We start from the raw sequence: 14,241 nt of genomic DNA, 5'->3' as shown, positions 1-14,241 counted from the left end.
GTAAAAAAAAAAAAAAAAAAAAGGAAATAACCCAAATGCCCATCAACTGATGAATGGCTAGACAAAGTGAGGGTTAGCCAAACAATGGGCTATTCTCAGCCACTTAAAGGAAGGAAGTATTGGTTCATGCTCCTGTACGGATGAAACTTGAAGACAGTACGTGAAGTGAAAGAAGGCAGATGCAACATGTACTGTGGGGGCGATGAAGACGCTCAGGCATTAGATACTAATGATGGTTGGGCAATTCTATACTGAAAACACTGAAGCGGGCGCTTTAAACGGGGAAATGTTATGATATCTGAATTACATCACAACAATATTGTGATTAAAAATAAGAATAAATATATATGCTCTGCTGTCAGTGGACGCCAATGTGGTCACAGGTTCCCTGTCCCTGAGCATCTGCGTTATGAGGATGGGGGTTTGGGCCGATGGGGCAGTGAGAAGGGACACTGCCATGGACTTGACTGAGAGTCTGAAGTTTAAATTGAGGACTCGCCACAGAGCTCCCTTCGTCACCGAAATGCCCCTCCCAGCATACACACGTGTAAATGTGGGACCTCATGTGTGTGCAGTTTGGAGTGTGTGTGTGCAGGTGTCAGTGTATGTTTCGTGTGTATGTTAGGTGTGCAGAGAGCACCTGTGAATATATGAGTGTGTGTGTGTGTGTGTGTGTGTGTGTGTGTGAGTGTGTGGTGTGCCGGGTGGGGGGCTGCACATACAGGCCAGCAGGGCAGGAGTTCTTTGACACCCACCTCCAACCTTGCACCTTGTAGGTGCTCATCATAAGTTTGCTGAGAGACTAATGGAGACCCCCAGACCTCTCGGGCACCAGGAGCCCATGCAGCCATGGAGAAAGGGGCTAATGGGGGGCTAACCTCGAAGGCACCCCGAATCGGCTGAGGTTGGGCCAGCCTGGGAAGCAGGGAGGCGTCACCTGAATCAGGTCGAGCTTGGAGAAGAGGCCCATGCTCTTGGGCTCCACACAGTTGGAGGAGCAGCACTGCTGGGCCATGTTGTCGATGGCCATTTGCATGTAGTTGAGCAGCTGGCTCTGCAAGAGGAGCAGGAAGAGGAGGGGGAGGCAGCGGCTCAGGCCTCTCCCAGAATCCCCTGGCCCCCTGGCCCCCTAGCCCCCTGGCTCCAGCTCTCTCAGGTCAGAGAAGTGATCCGGAGCCAGGAGCCACCTGCTCATCCTGGTCTGTGCCCCACTCCCCAAGGGCTTTATCCAGTCCCTCCCGCCCGCAGGTTCCCCAAGGGCTTTATCCAGTCCCTCCCGCCCGCAGGGTCTGAGGGTCCTCCTGGCTGGAGATGTCGGTGGTCCACACCTGGGGCAGGGGCTGGGCAGGGGCCTGGAGGCACCCAGCGCTCCTCACTCCGGGCAGCGCCTGCGTCCTGGACTTGAGGCCTCCGGGGTGGCGATCAGCTGCGGCAGCCTTGCTTCCCACCTTAAAAAGACCCAGAAGGGGCTCTTACCTCTGCCGGCCTGCTCCCTCTCCCAGCTCCTTGGTTGGGAGCCAGCAGCCCACAGACCCCAACTTTCATGTCTTCCAAATTAGGGTCCTACGGGGCCTGGGAAGGTCCTACATCCGATGACCACACCCTGCCCGGGTGGAGTGTGCCCAGAGCAGCCCTGTGCCCCAGGCCTCAATCCCTGTGCCCTTCGAGCAGCCCCAGCCCCTGAGGCTGGGAGGCCACAGTTCTGAGCATTTTTAGTGGGTGAGGACTGGGGGCGGGGGTCAGGAATTCACATTCCAAAGGCCAATAAGAAGCAGCTCGAGAGCCTAAGCTCAGAAATCCTGGCTCTGGTCATGAACTTCGACCATGACTTGCTCTCCTGAGCACCACTTTTCTCATCTGTGAAATGGGTATGGGGAAAACCAAGCAATAGTTCGGAGTGCCTATTCTGGGTTAGGCCTTGGGCTAAGCCCTCCCTGGTAATGATCAAAGATAGTGCACAGCAACCACTCATTTCAATGTCGTTATTATTCATCACAGGCATGACGGAAGGACCGATCAAGCAGCCAGCATAGGCCGGGCCCTGGGCCTGGGCCGGGGATCCCAGCTCCGGTTCTTGGTAGAGCTGGGTCTGTGGCTGCAGGTTTTCCCGCCGGTAAAGTGACACCTCCCCCATCTTAGAGAAGCCCTTCGGAAGCTAGCAGTCACCATGGTGCAAGCGGGTAAGTGGTGTGTGTGTGTGTGTTGGGGGCGAGGAGACAGCAGCCTCCGCCCCTGCCCCCGCCCCTGGGCCAGCAGACTGGACTCACATTATGGCTGCCCATGTCTTTCTGGAAGGCGACACCATGTCCCGACCGCCACTGCTCCTGCCTGCGGTGGCACCTCTTCTGCAGCTGGCACAGCCGGATCTTGAGGGTCTGTGAGGAGAAGGGCTGGGTCACTTCGGGGCAGCGAGCCCGCCCAGGCCCGAGAAGCCCACTGCCCAGGGCGGTCTGAGTGATGATGGGGTGGGAGGCGGGGCCAGTGAAAGCACTGGAGGTGCAGCAGAGGCCGTGCCCAGGCCGCCTGGGGACAGAATCCCCACTCAGCCCCCAGAACCCCGTTTTCCTCGTCAGACCCAGAGCCATCGGTCTGTGCCCTCCTGGCCGCAAGGGGCTGCTGGGAGGACAGTGGGGAGCCAGGCTGTGGCCACCGCGCCGTGCTGAGCACAGTCCCGCCTCCAGGCACCGTTGAGTTTGGAAGACACAGGACCTCCGCCGTGTCCTCACTTCTCTGAGCCTTAGTTTTCTCACTTCGAAAATGGGAAGGACAGCATGGCGGCAACTAAGGTGTTAAACTAAAGAGGGAATTATCTCCCTCTTCCTTCCTCTCTGAAATCAATAAAAATATATTTTTAAAAAAATCAAAATTAATGCAAAAAAGTTTACGATGAACAAAATATTACCATTTTTTAAAAAGATGGGAGCCAACCCTGCAGTCACACACTCCTCTCACTCACCTGCCCTCGCTCAGCCCTTGGGACAGAGCACCTACCTGGAGGTGCCGAGCGAGATTTAAAGGAGATAAAGCACGTAAAACGCTCATTGCGGTGCCGGCCATAAAGGGCCCTGGTTCTCCAAAGGAAGGAGGGAAGGTGCGAAGCGGTGTAGGTGTTCAGTGCTGCCACCAGGGGGCGGACTCGCTGCAAACGTCACCAATGGTCCTTTGCAAGAGTCAGTCAACTGTCAACCTTCCTGTCCTTCTGGTGTCCCCTCCCCCTCCCTGGCCCCAGGCCCCAGCTGCCGCACGCACGTGATTCATGCCATGCCTTTGACCGGGCAGTTCCTGCTGCCTGGAATGTCCAACCTCCCTGGCGAAAGTTCTGTTTATTGCAAGACTAACCAAGAAGGACGCACAGAGAGAGGACTTCGTGGGGGCACTTCCTCTGAGACAGGTTGAGTTCGGTGTCTCTCAACAACCTAGTGCTGTGGTCGGCAAACCGAGGCTCGCGACCCGTATGTGGCTCTTTGGCCCCTTGAGTGTGGCTCTTCCACAAAACCACGTGTGGGCGCGCACGTACAGTGCGATTGAAACTTCGTGGCCCATGCGCAGAAGTCGGTATTTTGTGGGAAAGCCACACTGAAGGGGCCAAAGAGCCGCATGTGGCTCGCGAGCTGCAGTTTGCCGACCACTGAAGTGGCTAAGTTGCATGGCCCCCATTTGACAGCTGAAGGAACTGAGGCTCAGTGTGGGTGCAGACTTGCCCAGGGTTGTGCATCTAGAAAGGCTGAGCTGGGATTTGAACCCCAGGCTGTCTGAGTCCAGAAATCGTGGCTTTTCTTCCACAAAGAGCACCTTGTGAACATAAGCCGAGCCTCAGGAGAAACCCCAAGCCAGCCAGCGGGAGGACAGAGGAAGGGATACAGGGCAGGTCTCTGGGGTGACAGCCCCACCACTGCTTCCGGGCTGGGGAGGGAAGGGGGCCCTAGGACCCCCGCTCTCTGGGCCAGTGGGGACGGGCCAAGATGCAGGCAGCTGTTACCGGAATAAGAGCTCGATGGCTTTCCTCCAGGGACTCCAGGCTCTGGTGGACGGCCTGGCTCATCTTGGAGAAGGCCTCCAGGTGCTTCTGGATGTCCTGGCTGACGGTGAAGAGCTTCCCATAATGCTCCACCAGGGCCTCCACCAGGGCCTCCTCCTGGGCCTCCTCCGTCTCCTGCCCTTCATTGTAACCTATGGAGACAGTGCTGGGCGGGGTGGGTGGGCACGAGAGCTGGCCCTCCCCCGCCCCTTCAGTGGGCGATGCTAATAAGGTAGATGGGGCTTCTGCTGGCACCCCAGAACTCCAGCTGGGCTCGATCCCCAGTAGGGGGCCTGCAGGAGGCAGCCAATTCATGAAGCTCATCATTGACGTTTCTCTCTCTCTCTCTCTCTCTCTCCCTCTCCCTTCTTCTCTGAAAAAAATAAAAATAAAACGTGTTTGTCTTCCCTTACCTTTCCTTACAAGTTTTCAGCACTGTAACAGTGGATTTTGGTATAAATCAGGATAAAACAAAACAAGATACAAAAACCCATTCAGTTGTCTGCATAATTTTAGTTGATAATAGCAAAACTCAAACACAAACCAAAGACAAACAAAAGACCAGTAACAGTAGCTCACGGTGCCTGGGTGCTAGCTAAATGCCGGGCCCCGGTACATGCTTAGGAAAGAGGCGTTCTCCTGGTCCACACGACTGCTGCTGTCCCATCGCACAGATTCAGAAACCACGACCCTGAGAACCTACCACAGGCCACATGGTCGGTGCTGGCAGGCCTGGGCCCTCAGGCAGGCTGGCTCCGCGCCCGGGCCCTCCTCAAACACCTGGGCATCGGCCTCCATGGATCACCCTCCCGAGATGAGCTAGACTCGCAGCGGTTCTCAACCTGTGGGTCGCGACCCCTCTGGCGGTCGAACGACCCTTTCACAGGGGTCGCATCAGACCATCCTGCGTATCAGATATTTACATGATGATTCATAACAGTAGCAACATTACAGTTATGAAGTAGCAACGAAAATGATTTTATGGTTGGGTCACAACATGAGGAACTGTATTTCAAGGGCCAGAAGGTTGAGAACCACTGAGCTAGAGGCTCAGTGAGGCCACACACTGTGCTCCACTCCTGAGTCTAGGAAGTGGCCACACACAGGAAGCTACGTACGTACCCTTGGGGATTTTCTCAAGGACCTTAATCAGATAGTCTTCAAAAAGCTTGTACTTCTCCAGCTCTCTCTTCAGCTTCCTCTGCCTGTGGGGACATTGCAGTGACGGTGTGAGCCGGACAGGAGGCTGTGGTTGGGAGGCTCCCAGATCCTGACCCCTTGCAGGGCCACCCTCTGTGGTCCCCTGCTCAGAGCGGTGCTGGCCGTCCACCCCGCCCCACCATCAGTGGGCCACTGACTTCAGTCTGTCCACTCCATTTTACTGCTGAGCAAACCGAGCCACAAAGAGGTCAGAGAGACACTTGAGGTCGGTGACACCTGTTGCTGTTCCCAGGGAGTGAATCCAGGATTTTCTGGCTTGGGGGCCTACGGTGCCTCTCCTGGAGGCTGAGCAGGTGCTGGGTGGCTTAAGCCACTATTAGCTGGTGACCTGGCAGGGGTTTTACTTGTCTGTGCCCATCTGCGATGGGGGTCGTGAGAGACCCTCCCCCACAGGCTGGCCGGGACTGTGCCTGGGGATCCTAGTACCTCATAAGCACCCAGTCTGAGGTCAGGAACCCAGCAGCCCCTGGAGGGGAGGGGGCCACGTGCTGCCGCCCAGCTGTGTCTGACTCTCAGGGGATCCCTAAGCAAGATGAGTCTCCACCCTGGGCCTAGTCAAGGTCAACAGTCAAGGGCAGAGGGCAGAGGGCAGAGTAGGGCCTGCCCCCGCCAGCTGGCTGAGCCGATGGGGGGAGGGGGGGTATCTCTGAGTGACAGTAGAGTGATCCATGGCAAGCCACTCTGCCTCTCAGGCCCCATGTTCTCATCCACACGATCCTAGAAAATGCAGGAAAAATTTGTCTTTTCCTGCAACTAGCACGCGGGGCCCTATGAGCTTCGGTGCTAAACCTCCTGGGGCCGGGAAGCCCTTCTAGAACCTGATGAAGGACTTGGACCTTTCTTCCCTAAAAATTGCTCAGACACAGCCGTTTGCATCTAATCCAGGCTTTGTGGGCGGCCTGAAATCCAAGGGCCCCTGGGAGGCGAGGACCCAGGGTCTCCACTCAGAGCCAGGCGGCAACCTCGCAGCCTGATTTTAGAGGGGCTGGGCCAACAGGTGCACAGGATGGCACCCACAGCCCTGCCTCTGTGATGGGGGCCCTGCCTCCGTGATGGAGATCCTGCCTCCGTGATGGGGACCCTGCCTCCGTGATGGGGATCCTGCCTCCATGATGGGGGACCCTGCCTCCATGATGGGGATCCTGCCTCCATGATGGGGGATCTGCCTCTGTGATGGGGGCCCTGCCTCCGTGATGGAGATCCTGCCTCCGTGATGGGGACCCTGCCTCCGTGATGGGGACCCTGTCTCCGTGATGGGGATCCTGCCTCCGTGATGGGGGCCCTGCCTCTATGATGGGGACCCTGCCTCCGTGATGGGGATCCTGCCTCCGTGATGGGGGTCCTGCCTCTGTGGTGGGGGACCTGCCTGTGGAGGGCTGAGACCCACCCAGGGTCTCAGGTGAAAGGACAGTAGCCAACCCCTCCACCCCCTTGCCTCAGCTGCCCCTCCCCCTTTATCCAGGCCTCACTCTCCTCCCCCATTTCCTGGCATTTTAGCTCCGTCCCAGCCACTCAGCCCATGGCAGGTGGCTCTGGGGATGAGGCTGGGGGCCTGGCGGGGCCTGGAAAACTCATACTTGGCCTGGAGCTGGCAGAGTTCCTGTAACAGCACCTGCAGGTATCTGTCCTTGTCGCCATCGCCAGTACTGCTCGGACCGGACGCCTGGCCCGTGTCCATGGCCCCTGGCATTGCCCCTCACCACGCCAGGCCGCTCTGGAGGGCGAGGGTCATGGGGGCCAGGCAGGAAGGTGATGGCCGCACGCAGGGCAGCGGCCTTGGTCTTCTGGTGCTCCTGACAGTCCTCGGTGGCCAGGTACACTCCCACTTCACAAAAGGGAAACAGGCTCAGAGGGGGCCGGGTGCCCAGCTCAAGGACACACAGTAGGACTGGATTTGGACTCGGGGGTCATTAAATCCAAAATCTGGGTTCTTTGAGCTGCACCCCAGCTCTGGAAGGACCAAACGTGCCATTCTGGAGCAGCCTATGCCCTGTCACCCCATAACTGGGACGGCCCCATCACCACCAGGACCCGCGAGCACCGACATGCCGGGCTCCCAACAGGTGCTGGTTTCCGTGGCACCAGGATGGCCAGGGTCAGAGCTGGGCTGGCCCAGCAGCTGCCCCAGAGGGAGAGGCGCTTTTGTCGTCTCTCTCCCGGCCCATCCCTCCGCCCAGGCACGCACTCAGCTGACACCACAGACTCTGAGCTTACACAGAGCTGACCGAGTTGGAGTGGAGACGAGACAGACCATTGAATAAGCTTTGAATAAGCTCGTGGTTGGCAGGGAAGCTGGTCTAGTTACCGGGGAGCTTCCACTCACCTTGCAAAGAGTTCCTGGGCCCCTCGCCTAAGTGTGGCCCCCAGTTATGACCAAAAGGAGAAGAAAGCCTCCCAGGGCGCTATGCATTGGGCGCCTCCTGGCCCAGCCCCCGCACAGGGGAGGGGCCGGGAGAGGAGGTAAGGGGCTGCCTGCTCAGCGTCTCCACCCCCAGATCAGACATGGGTACCTGAGCTTGGGAGGAGGAAGCTGCCTATCTGACTCACTGTCCAGGAGCACAAACCACAGCCGGCCGTGACATCATAATGCTGCCTTCTGTCCCGTGACCTGCCCATTGCAGGATCCGCCTGTGGGCCATGACATCACACTGCTGCCTTCTGTCCCGTGACCTGTCTATTGCAGACCCACCCGTGGGCTGTGACGTCACAATGCTGCCTTCTGTCCCGTGACCTGTCCATTGCAGATCCGCCCCTGGGCCGTCCTGTCACAATGGGGGCAGCAGGTTTCCCAGAGCAACCCCAGCTGCGGGCTGGAGAAGGAGAAGGGGATGCTGAGCTCAGCACACGGAGGCTCAGATGAGCCAGGCGGGGAGGCAGCGGCAGCTGGAGGGTTTCTGCTGAGGGCGTGGCCTGGGCAGCCTGGCTGCAGAGGGTGCGCCCGCTCAGGGTGGACACGAGGCAGGCGGCCAGCGGCGGTGGCGGCCAACCTCTGTGGGCACAGTGCTGAGCACCTTCCCGCAGGGCTCACCCTAATGCGACACACCACCTGGCAGAGCCCTCACTTCACAGGTGGGGAGACTGAGGCCCTGAGGTTCAGTAACTCGCCCAAGGTCTCACTATTGGGAAATTGAGATTAAAAAAAAAAAATTATTGATTTCAGAGAGGAGGGGAGAGGGAGAGAGGGATAGAAACATCAATGATGAGAGAGAATCATTGATCGGCTGCGTTCTGCCGATTGAGCCCACAACCCGGGCATGTGCCCTGACCAGGAATCGAACCGTGACCTCCTGGCTCATAGGTTGATGCTCAACCACGGAGCCCTGCGGCTGGGCACTGAGCTGAGATGTTAACCCTTCTGTCAGAACTCCAGGACCCTCTGGGAGGTTGAGTTGCCGGGCCCTAACCCACTTGACCCGGCACCACCACAGGCAGGGGGTGTAGGGATGGTGGAGCCATCTGCTTCCCAGGAAGGACTGTATCTCTGGCCCGAGGTGTCCTGGGCAGTGTCCAGGGCGCAGGGGACAAGGCTGGGAGAGGGACCGCGGCTGCTCCTGTGAGAGTTCTCCCTGTCAGGCCCTAAGGAGCGACTGTCCAATGGCCAGGGATTGACGCGGATCATGGGTTTACCCTGCCTGGCCCTTTGCCTGAAGTCGCCCATGTACTTCTCCAAACAATCTTTAAGGTGGTGGATGCCCTGCTCCATTTTGCAGATGAGAAAACTGAGGGGAAGTAACTTGCCAAGGACACGCGGCTAATAACGGGTCGCAGGGCTGGCCCAATGCAACATGAAAATTCATGTCAGCAACAGCAGAACGTAAGTCCAAATACTGGCTGTCCTGAGCACAGGCGCCCTGCACATGTCCTGTGCTGGGATCTGAACCCAGGTCTACGGACTCCTGAACCTGTGTCCTCCCTAACTACCTGCCTCAGAGCCCTCTTCACACTCTGGTTCTTCCTCCTCCTCCCTCTCCTCCCCTCCCCCACACCCTTTCCCCTCCTTACTTCCCCTCCCCCTTCTCCCCCCTCCCCACCCCTCCACCAGCAAGTTGCAGACCCAACCCTCCCTGTCCAGGGGAAGAATTGGGGGCTTACACGGGGCTCCAAGGAACTTCAGAAGAGAGAAGACAAGGCTGAGGGAGAGGCGGGAACTGCCAAGGTTACACAGCTGGTGCGGGGCCCAGGTCCCAGACCTCCCAGCCTGGCTCTGTCCCCTGGGCTTTGGGAGAGAGACCCAAGGCAAGGCCATCCGTTCCAGACAGCTGGGAACCCTGGGAGCTGGGAGCCCACTTCAAGGGCAGAGCCCCAATCACACGGCAGTAGAATCCCCCCTCCACCCCCTTTAAAGCCTTAACAAGGACTCCTGGGGCTGGAACTTGACCCCAGGGCTTGAGTCTCACGGCACAGCAGAAGGATGGGCCAGATCAGGCCCGCCGCCCAGAATTCCAACCCCGACTGCCCTGCAGCCCCAAATGCCCCCACGAGGACATGGCCAGCCTTCCCCAGCAGTAAGTGACGCTGAGGAAGCAGAGTGAGTCTGTGGAGCCAGGCAAGACGGCCGGCTGTGTGACCTTAGGGAACGTGCACAACCACTCTGAGCCTCAGTTCCCTAAAGTACAACGGCGAGGTAACAGCACCCAGGATTAAATGAGATAATCAACACGGAACGCTTAGCATCGCCTCATTTTAAAAAATTAATGAGTGGGCGTGTGCAGAAGACAGTCTAGAAGGGGGCCAGTAAACTTTGCAGGCCTTATCCTAGGGGCAGGGCATGAGGGGAAACGTCTATGATCGCGCCTCTTTGAGGTGAGCAAGCAGCTCAGAGCCTGACGTGCAGTAGCACTCAGTCAGCCTTCGTTCTGTTCTCTGCCTTCCCTTCTCTCTCCCTCCAGAAGGCCACGTGGCAGTGACCCGCCAGCAAGGACCCTTCCTGGAGAGCATCTGACAGAGGGCGGGGCTGGAGCCCAGGAGCCCTGTTGCTGGGTTGGCTGCCAAAGGTGGTTTGGGGAAGGGTGGGGGGTGTGCAGCCTGGGGGCTGCGGGCTGAGGCTGAGTGGGTGCGGGGAAGGCAAGCATGGCCTATTTATTCTGCTGGGAGTTTGCTAAGACCAGACAACGCTTAGATCCCCTCAACCCTCCATGGAGATAGACTCTCCGAGATCTGTCCCTTCCACTCCCTCCCAGCCTGTGTGCAGGAGGAAGCAAGTCCCAGGGCCCAGGATGCGGTGCTGTGGCTGCTGCTCCTGTGAGACCCCCAGCCTGGCTCCTACACCCTCCTCCCTGCTCTGCACCAGGGAGAGCCTCAGCAAGGCCCGCTGCTTCTGCTTCCAAAATCGCTCCAATCCATCCACCGGCCCACCCTGGTCCAAAGCCCCATCTCTCCTGCATGCACCAGGGCAACACCCTCCCCTCCCGCTCGCCATTCTCCACCCAGCAGCCAGAGTTCTCCTTAAAGTGCAGCCCAATCTCCCCATTTCCCTGCCTAAAGCCAGTGCAATGCAGAAAAATAACCAACCACCTTACTGCCCAGAGCATAGAGCCATGATTTGTGGCGCATGCCACTTTCCATGGTGTAAATGCCATTTTACATGGTGTAAATGCCATTTTCCATGGTGTAAATGCCACTTTCCATGGTGTAAATGCCATTTTCCATGGTGTAAATGCCACTTTCCATGGTGTAAATGCCATTTTCCATGGTGTAAATGCCACTTTCCATGGTGTAAATGCCACTTTCCATGGTGTAAATGCCACTTTCCATGGTGTAAATGCTCCCACTGTGGCTGATTTCAAGCTACTAACAGTTAACCTGCTTGCAAAGATTTAAGAGGTGGTTTTAGGGGCTGGTATGAGTTGTCTGTAGTGCTCTGCTGGTATAAAATCCTCCAATAATTTCAAATGAAGGCCAAACCCTGGCTGACCAGGCCTTGAATGATCTGGCCCCATCTTGGCCTTTCCTCCCACACTGGTCTTCCCCTGCCCCACCTCAGGGCCTTTGCACCTGAGGTTCCCTCTGCTCAGAGCATTGTTCTCCCAGCTCTTCATAAAGCTCTCCAATTCCCTCTGCTCAGAGCATTGTTCTCCCAGCTCTTCATAAAGCTCTCCAAGCTTTCTCGCCCTCCAGGTCTCAGCTCAGATGCCACCACCTCAGAGTGGACTCCCTGACCCCCAATCTCCCTGACTCCAGCTTACTCTTGGTTTCACCTGTCCTGGTTGATTCTATGTCAGCACTCATTACTCCAGGTTGTCTCACTCCTACTGGGATGCGATCTCCATGAGGGTGAGGTCTGGGACTAAATGGTCCGTCCCTGCTGGACACACAGCAGGCACTCAGTAGATGTATGGACACAGGCAGAGCTTTGGGTTTGAGTCATGGCTCCCCCATTCACCATCTGCATAACCACTAATAAGTCAATCTCTTTGAGCCTCAGTTTCCTCATCTGTAAGCTGGGGACAATAGTGCCCAGGTGATCAAGGACCTAAAGATGACATATGTAAGTGCTCAGTACAGTGTCTATTATTAAGGGCCTCAGAAAAAGAGAACTTGCATCTACTCAGCGACCGGCAGCTCATTCCCTCCCAAGACAGCCATTGCTCACCCCTGGGCCACTCTGACGGCTGGGACATCTGCCATTATGTTGAGTCCACATATGTCGCCTTGTAGTGTTCCTCTTTTAGTCCTAGTTCCACTGCTTCCCCACATGGAGCCTCTTGCTGATATACCTCCTTATTCATGCTAGATCGATAGAGTCATATTCCAGCATGGCAGCGATACTGACGGCAGGGGACCTCCCTCAGCAGCTCCTCCCATCATGAACTGCCTGGCCTGGGGCGAGTCCCTTAACCTCACTCACTCAGCCTCAGTTTCTTCCTCTGTGAAATGGGGTTAATAGTAGCACCTACCTCATAAATAGTCATGGATTAAATTAGCTAATATTTACACATACACTTAGCACCTGGCACATTGTAAGTGATCGAAAAAGTTCCTATTATTGCTATTATTCTGCCTGGTGCAGGTCCACTCCCGGCCCAACCTTTGTGCCATTTTCGGGTCCCCAGTTGTTTCTATTCAAGGCCAGGCCCTGTCTTGAACACTCTCTGGCCGAGCTGGAAAAAGGGCCAGTCTGTCTGGGTCACCAACCCACATTCACCCCCAGTGCTCAGAGGGTAACTCAGCACTTCCCAAAGTCTCCAGGAAACTACCTGACCCTGGTGGTCACTTCATGTGCTGCGCCAGCACAGCCATGGGTGAGCCTGAGGGGGCGAGGGCGTGAAGGATTAGAAAAGACAGACAAGAGAATAAAGCTGGGGCTGGGTGGGACTCTGCCCTCTGATTAGAGAGACAGTGCCCTGGCCTGCAAGCCGAGTCTATTTCATAGCCGGATTCCACGAGGCAAAGTAAGGGCGTGGTCAATGTTTACAATGTTCTGGTGGGTTTGAATCTACTCAGTTACATGCACCTGAACTCTGTCAGGCCCACATCACTCAGCCACGTGGGATCACAGGTTTGGACCGTAGGTCAAGCTCACAAGGATAGCCTTTGGCTATAATTGTCCTGGGACTTACACGTGGCTTTGCCACAAGAGGATCGTGCCCTCTCATTAGTCTGAGGCTTGAATCTGTCCAAACGCTGTAGCTGCTCTCCACAGCTTCATCCATTGAGCCTGATGGGCAAGGCCCCCAACCCCTGGGACATTAGCTGCCCGAGCAGGGCCTGAGAGTTCCCAGCTGGGGTGACTTCTGCCAGCTCCCTGGGTGGCCTGGACCCAGGCCTCTCTTTATTATCACTTGTTTAGGGAGTCCTGATGTTCTTCAAAAATGCTGGCGGTTGGGGGCGAATGCAGCCAAGGACCAGCAGGAGCAGCAGTGAGGAAAGGAGAGAACCAGGAGGGCGTGGTGTCCTGAGAGCCAGGAAGGGGGGTCAGATAGACCGATTCCTAGCCCGGCCCGGGCCTGTGACTATGGGTAGCATCATACCTGTGAGGATGCCACCCCTCAGGGCAAAAGGGATTCTGCAGATGTAATTAAGGTTCTGACCTGTGGACAGTGAGACACGGAAACCTCCCACTTGGTCTGATCTACTCCCAGGACCCCTGGAGGCAAAGCATCTTCTCTGGCTGGTAGCAGAACAAGTCTGAGAGATTCAAGTGTGAGCGGGATTCAGGTGAGGGAGGCTGAGGTGGAGGCTCATGAGGCAAAGACCCCAGAGATCCCCGAGAGTGGTCTTCGGCCAATAGTCAGCAAGAAGACGGGACCTCCGTCCTGCGGCTGCAGGAACTGACCTCTGCTAACAACCTGAACACGCTCCCGGAGGCTCCCGATGAGAGGCGGGTCTTGGCTTCAGCCTCAGGAGACCCTGAGAAGAGAAGCCAGCAGAGCCCTCCCCGACTCCTGACCAACGGAGCACTTGGGCTGGGGCAGGAGGCACCTTAGGAGATGAGCTAAGAATTGGGAGCTGGGTCGTGGGGTCTAGGGGCCCAGTTGGCATGAGGAGCAGGTCAATGTGCATTTCAAGGGCATCATTGGGCCTGAGGAAAGGAAAGGGTCCGTGGGCTCCTCTGAATAATCAGTGACCGGGGAGAAGAGAGAGCCTATCTCACCTCCTCCCCAGGCAGCCGTGGGGGATGCTCACATATGTACAACCACAGCGTCTCATCTAAAGGTCCGTGGTTTCAGAAAACGGTGCCTGCGCTTCCCTCATCCAGATCAAATGCATCTCAAAGACGTTCAAGGCCACTTGATTGTTTCCAGACCCGACCTTATCCTGTAAGTTTTTTCCATTTGATGTAAAACTGTTAATCGTGGAAGGAGAATATGTCTCCTGTGGTAACTTCTGCTGGACCACGTGTACCTTTGCTCGCTTTTCCGCCTGCGTAAGCCCCTCACTCCCCAAAGCAGAGCACTGCTGCCAGGCTGCTCGAAGCTGCTCTGGGGCTGTCGTCCGCAGATTGGCCCCAAGTAGAAACCCAGTGTTTTCAGAGATTCAGGTGCCTCCCGCTGAAAGATCCA

At 56.8% G+C, this 14,241-nt stretch overlaps 1 protein-coding gene across 5 annotated transcripts in view; it reads right to left on the bottom strand.

Moving 5' to 3' along the window:
• LOC102767692 overlaps positions 1 to 13,598 on the bottom strand; it is a 37,269-nt gene extending 23,671 nt beyond the window's left edge. Inside the window, exons 1-9 of one of the 5 annotated variants that reach the window (XM_015566453.1) lie at positions 13,210 to 13,597; positions 7,929 to 8,049; positions 7,750 to 7,867; positions 6,817 to 7,064; positions 5,141 to 5,223; positions 3,980 to 4,170; positions 2,268 to 2,375; positions 1,329 to 1,448; positions 938 to 1,054 (exon numbers count right to left, since the gene is read on the bottom strand). In XM_015566453.1, coding sequence (XP_015421939.1) covers positions 938 to 1,054; positions 1,329 to 1,448; positions 2,268 to 2,375; positions 3,980 to 4,170; positions 5,141 to 5,223; positions 6,817 to 6,929 — 732 coding nt within the window. In that variant the 5' untranslated portion in view covers positions 6,930 to 7,064; positions 7,750 to 7,867; positions 7,929 to 8,049; positions 13,210 to 13,597. Of the gene's footprint in view, positions 1 to 937; positions 1,055 to 1,328; positions 1,449 to 2,267; positions 2,376 to 3,979; positions 4,171 to 5,140; positions 5,224 to 6,816; positions 7,065 to 7,749; positions 8,050 to 13,209 lie in introns of all 5 variants that reach the window. The other 4 variants (XM_006767618.2, XM_015566454.1, XM_006767619.2 and 1 more) reach the window with 4 other exon arrangements.
• Between the last annotated feature and the right edge of the window lie 643 nt (positions 13,599 to 14,241).

The sequence above is a fragment of the Myotis davidii genome, unplaced genomic scaffold (assembly GCF_000327345.1).
Source record: "Myotis davidii unplaced genomic scaffold, ASM32734v1 scaffold1703, whole genome shotgun sequence".
Classification (NCBI taxonomy): Eukaryota; Metazoa; Chordata; class Mammalia; order Chiroptera; family Vespertilionidae; genus Myotis; species Myotis davidii.
This window is presented reverse-complemented; position numbering and strand designations above follow the sequence as displayed.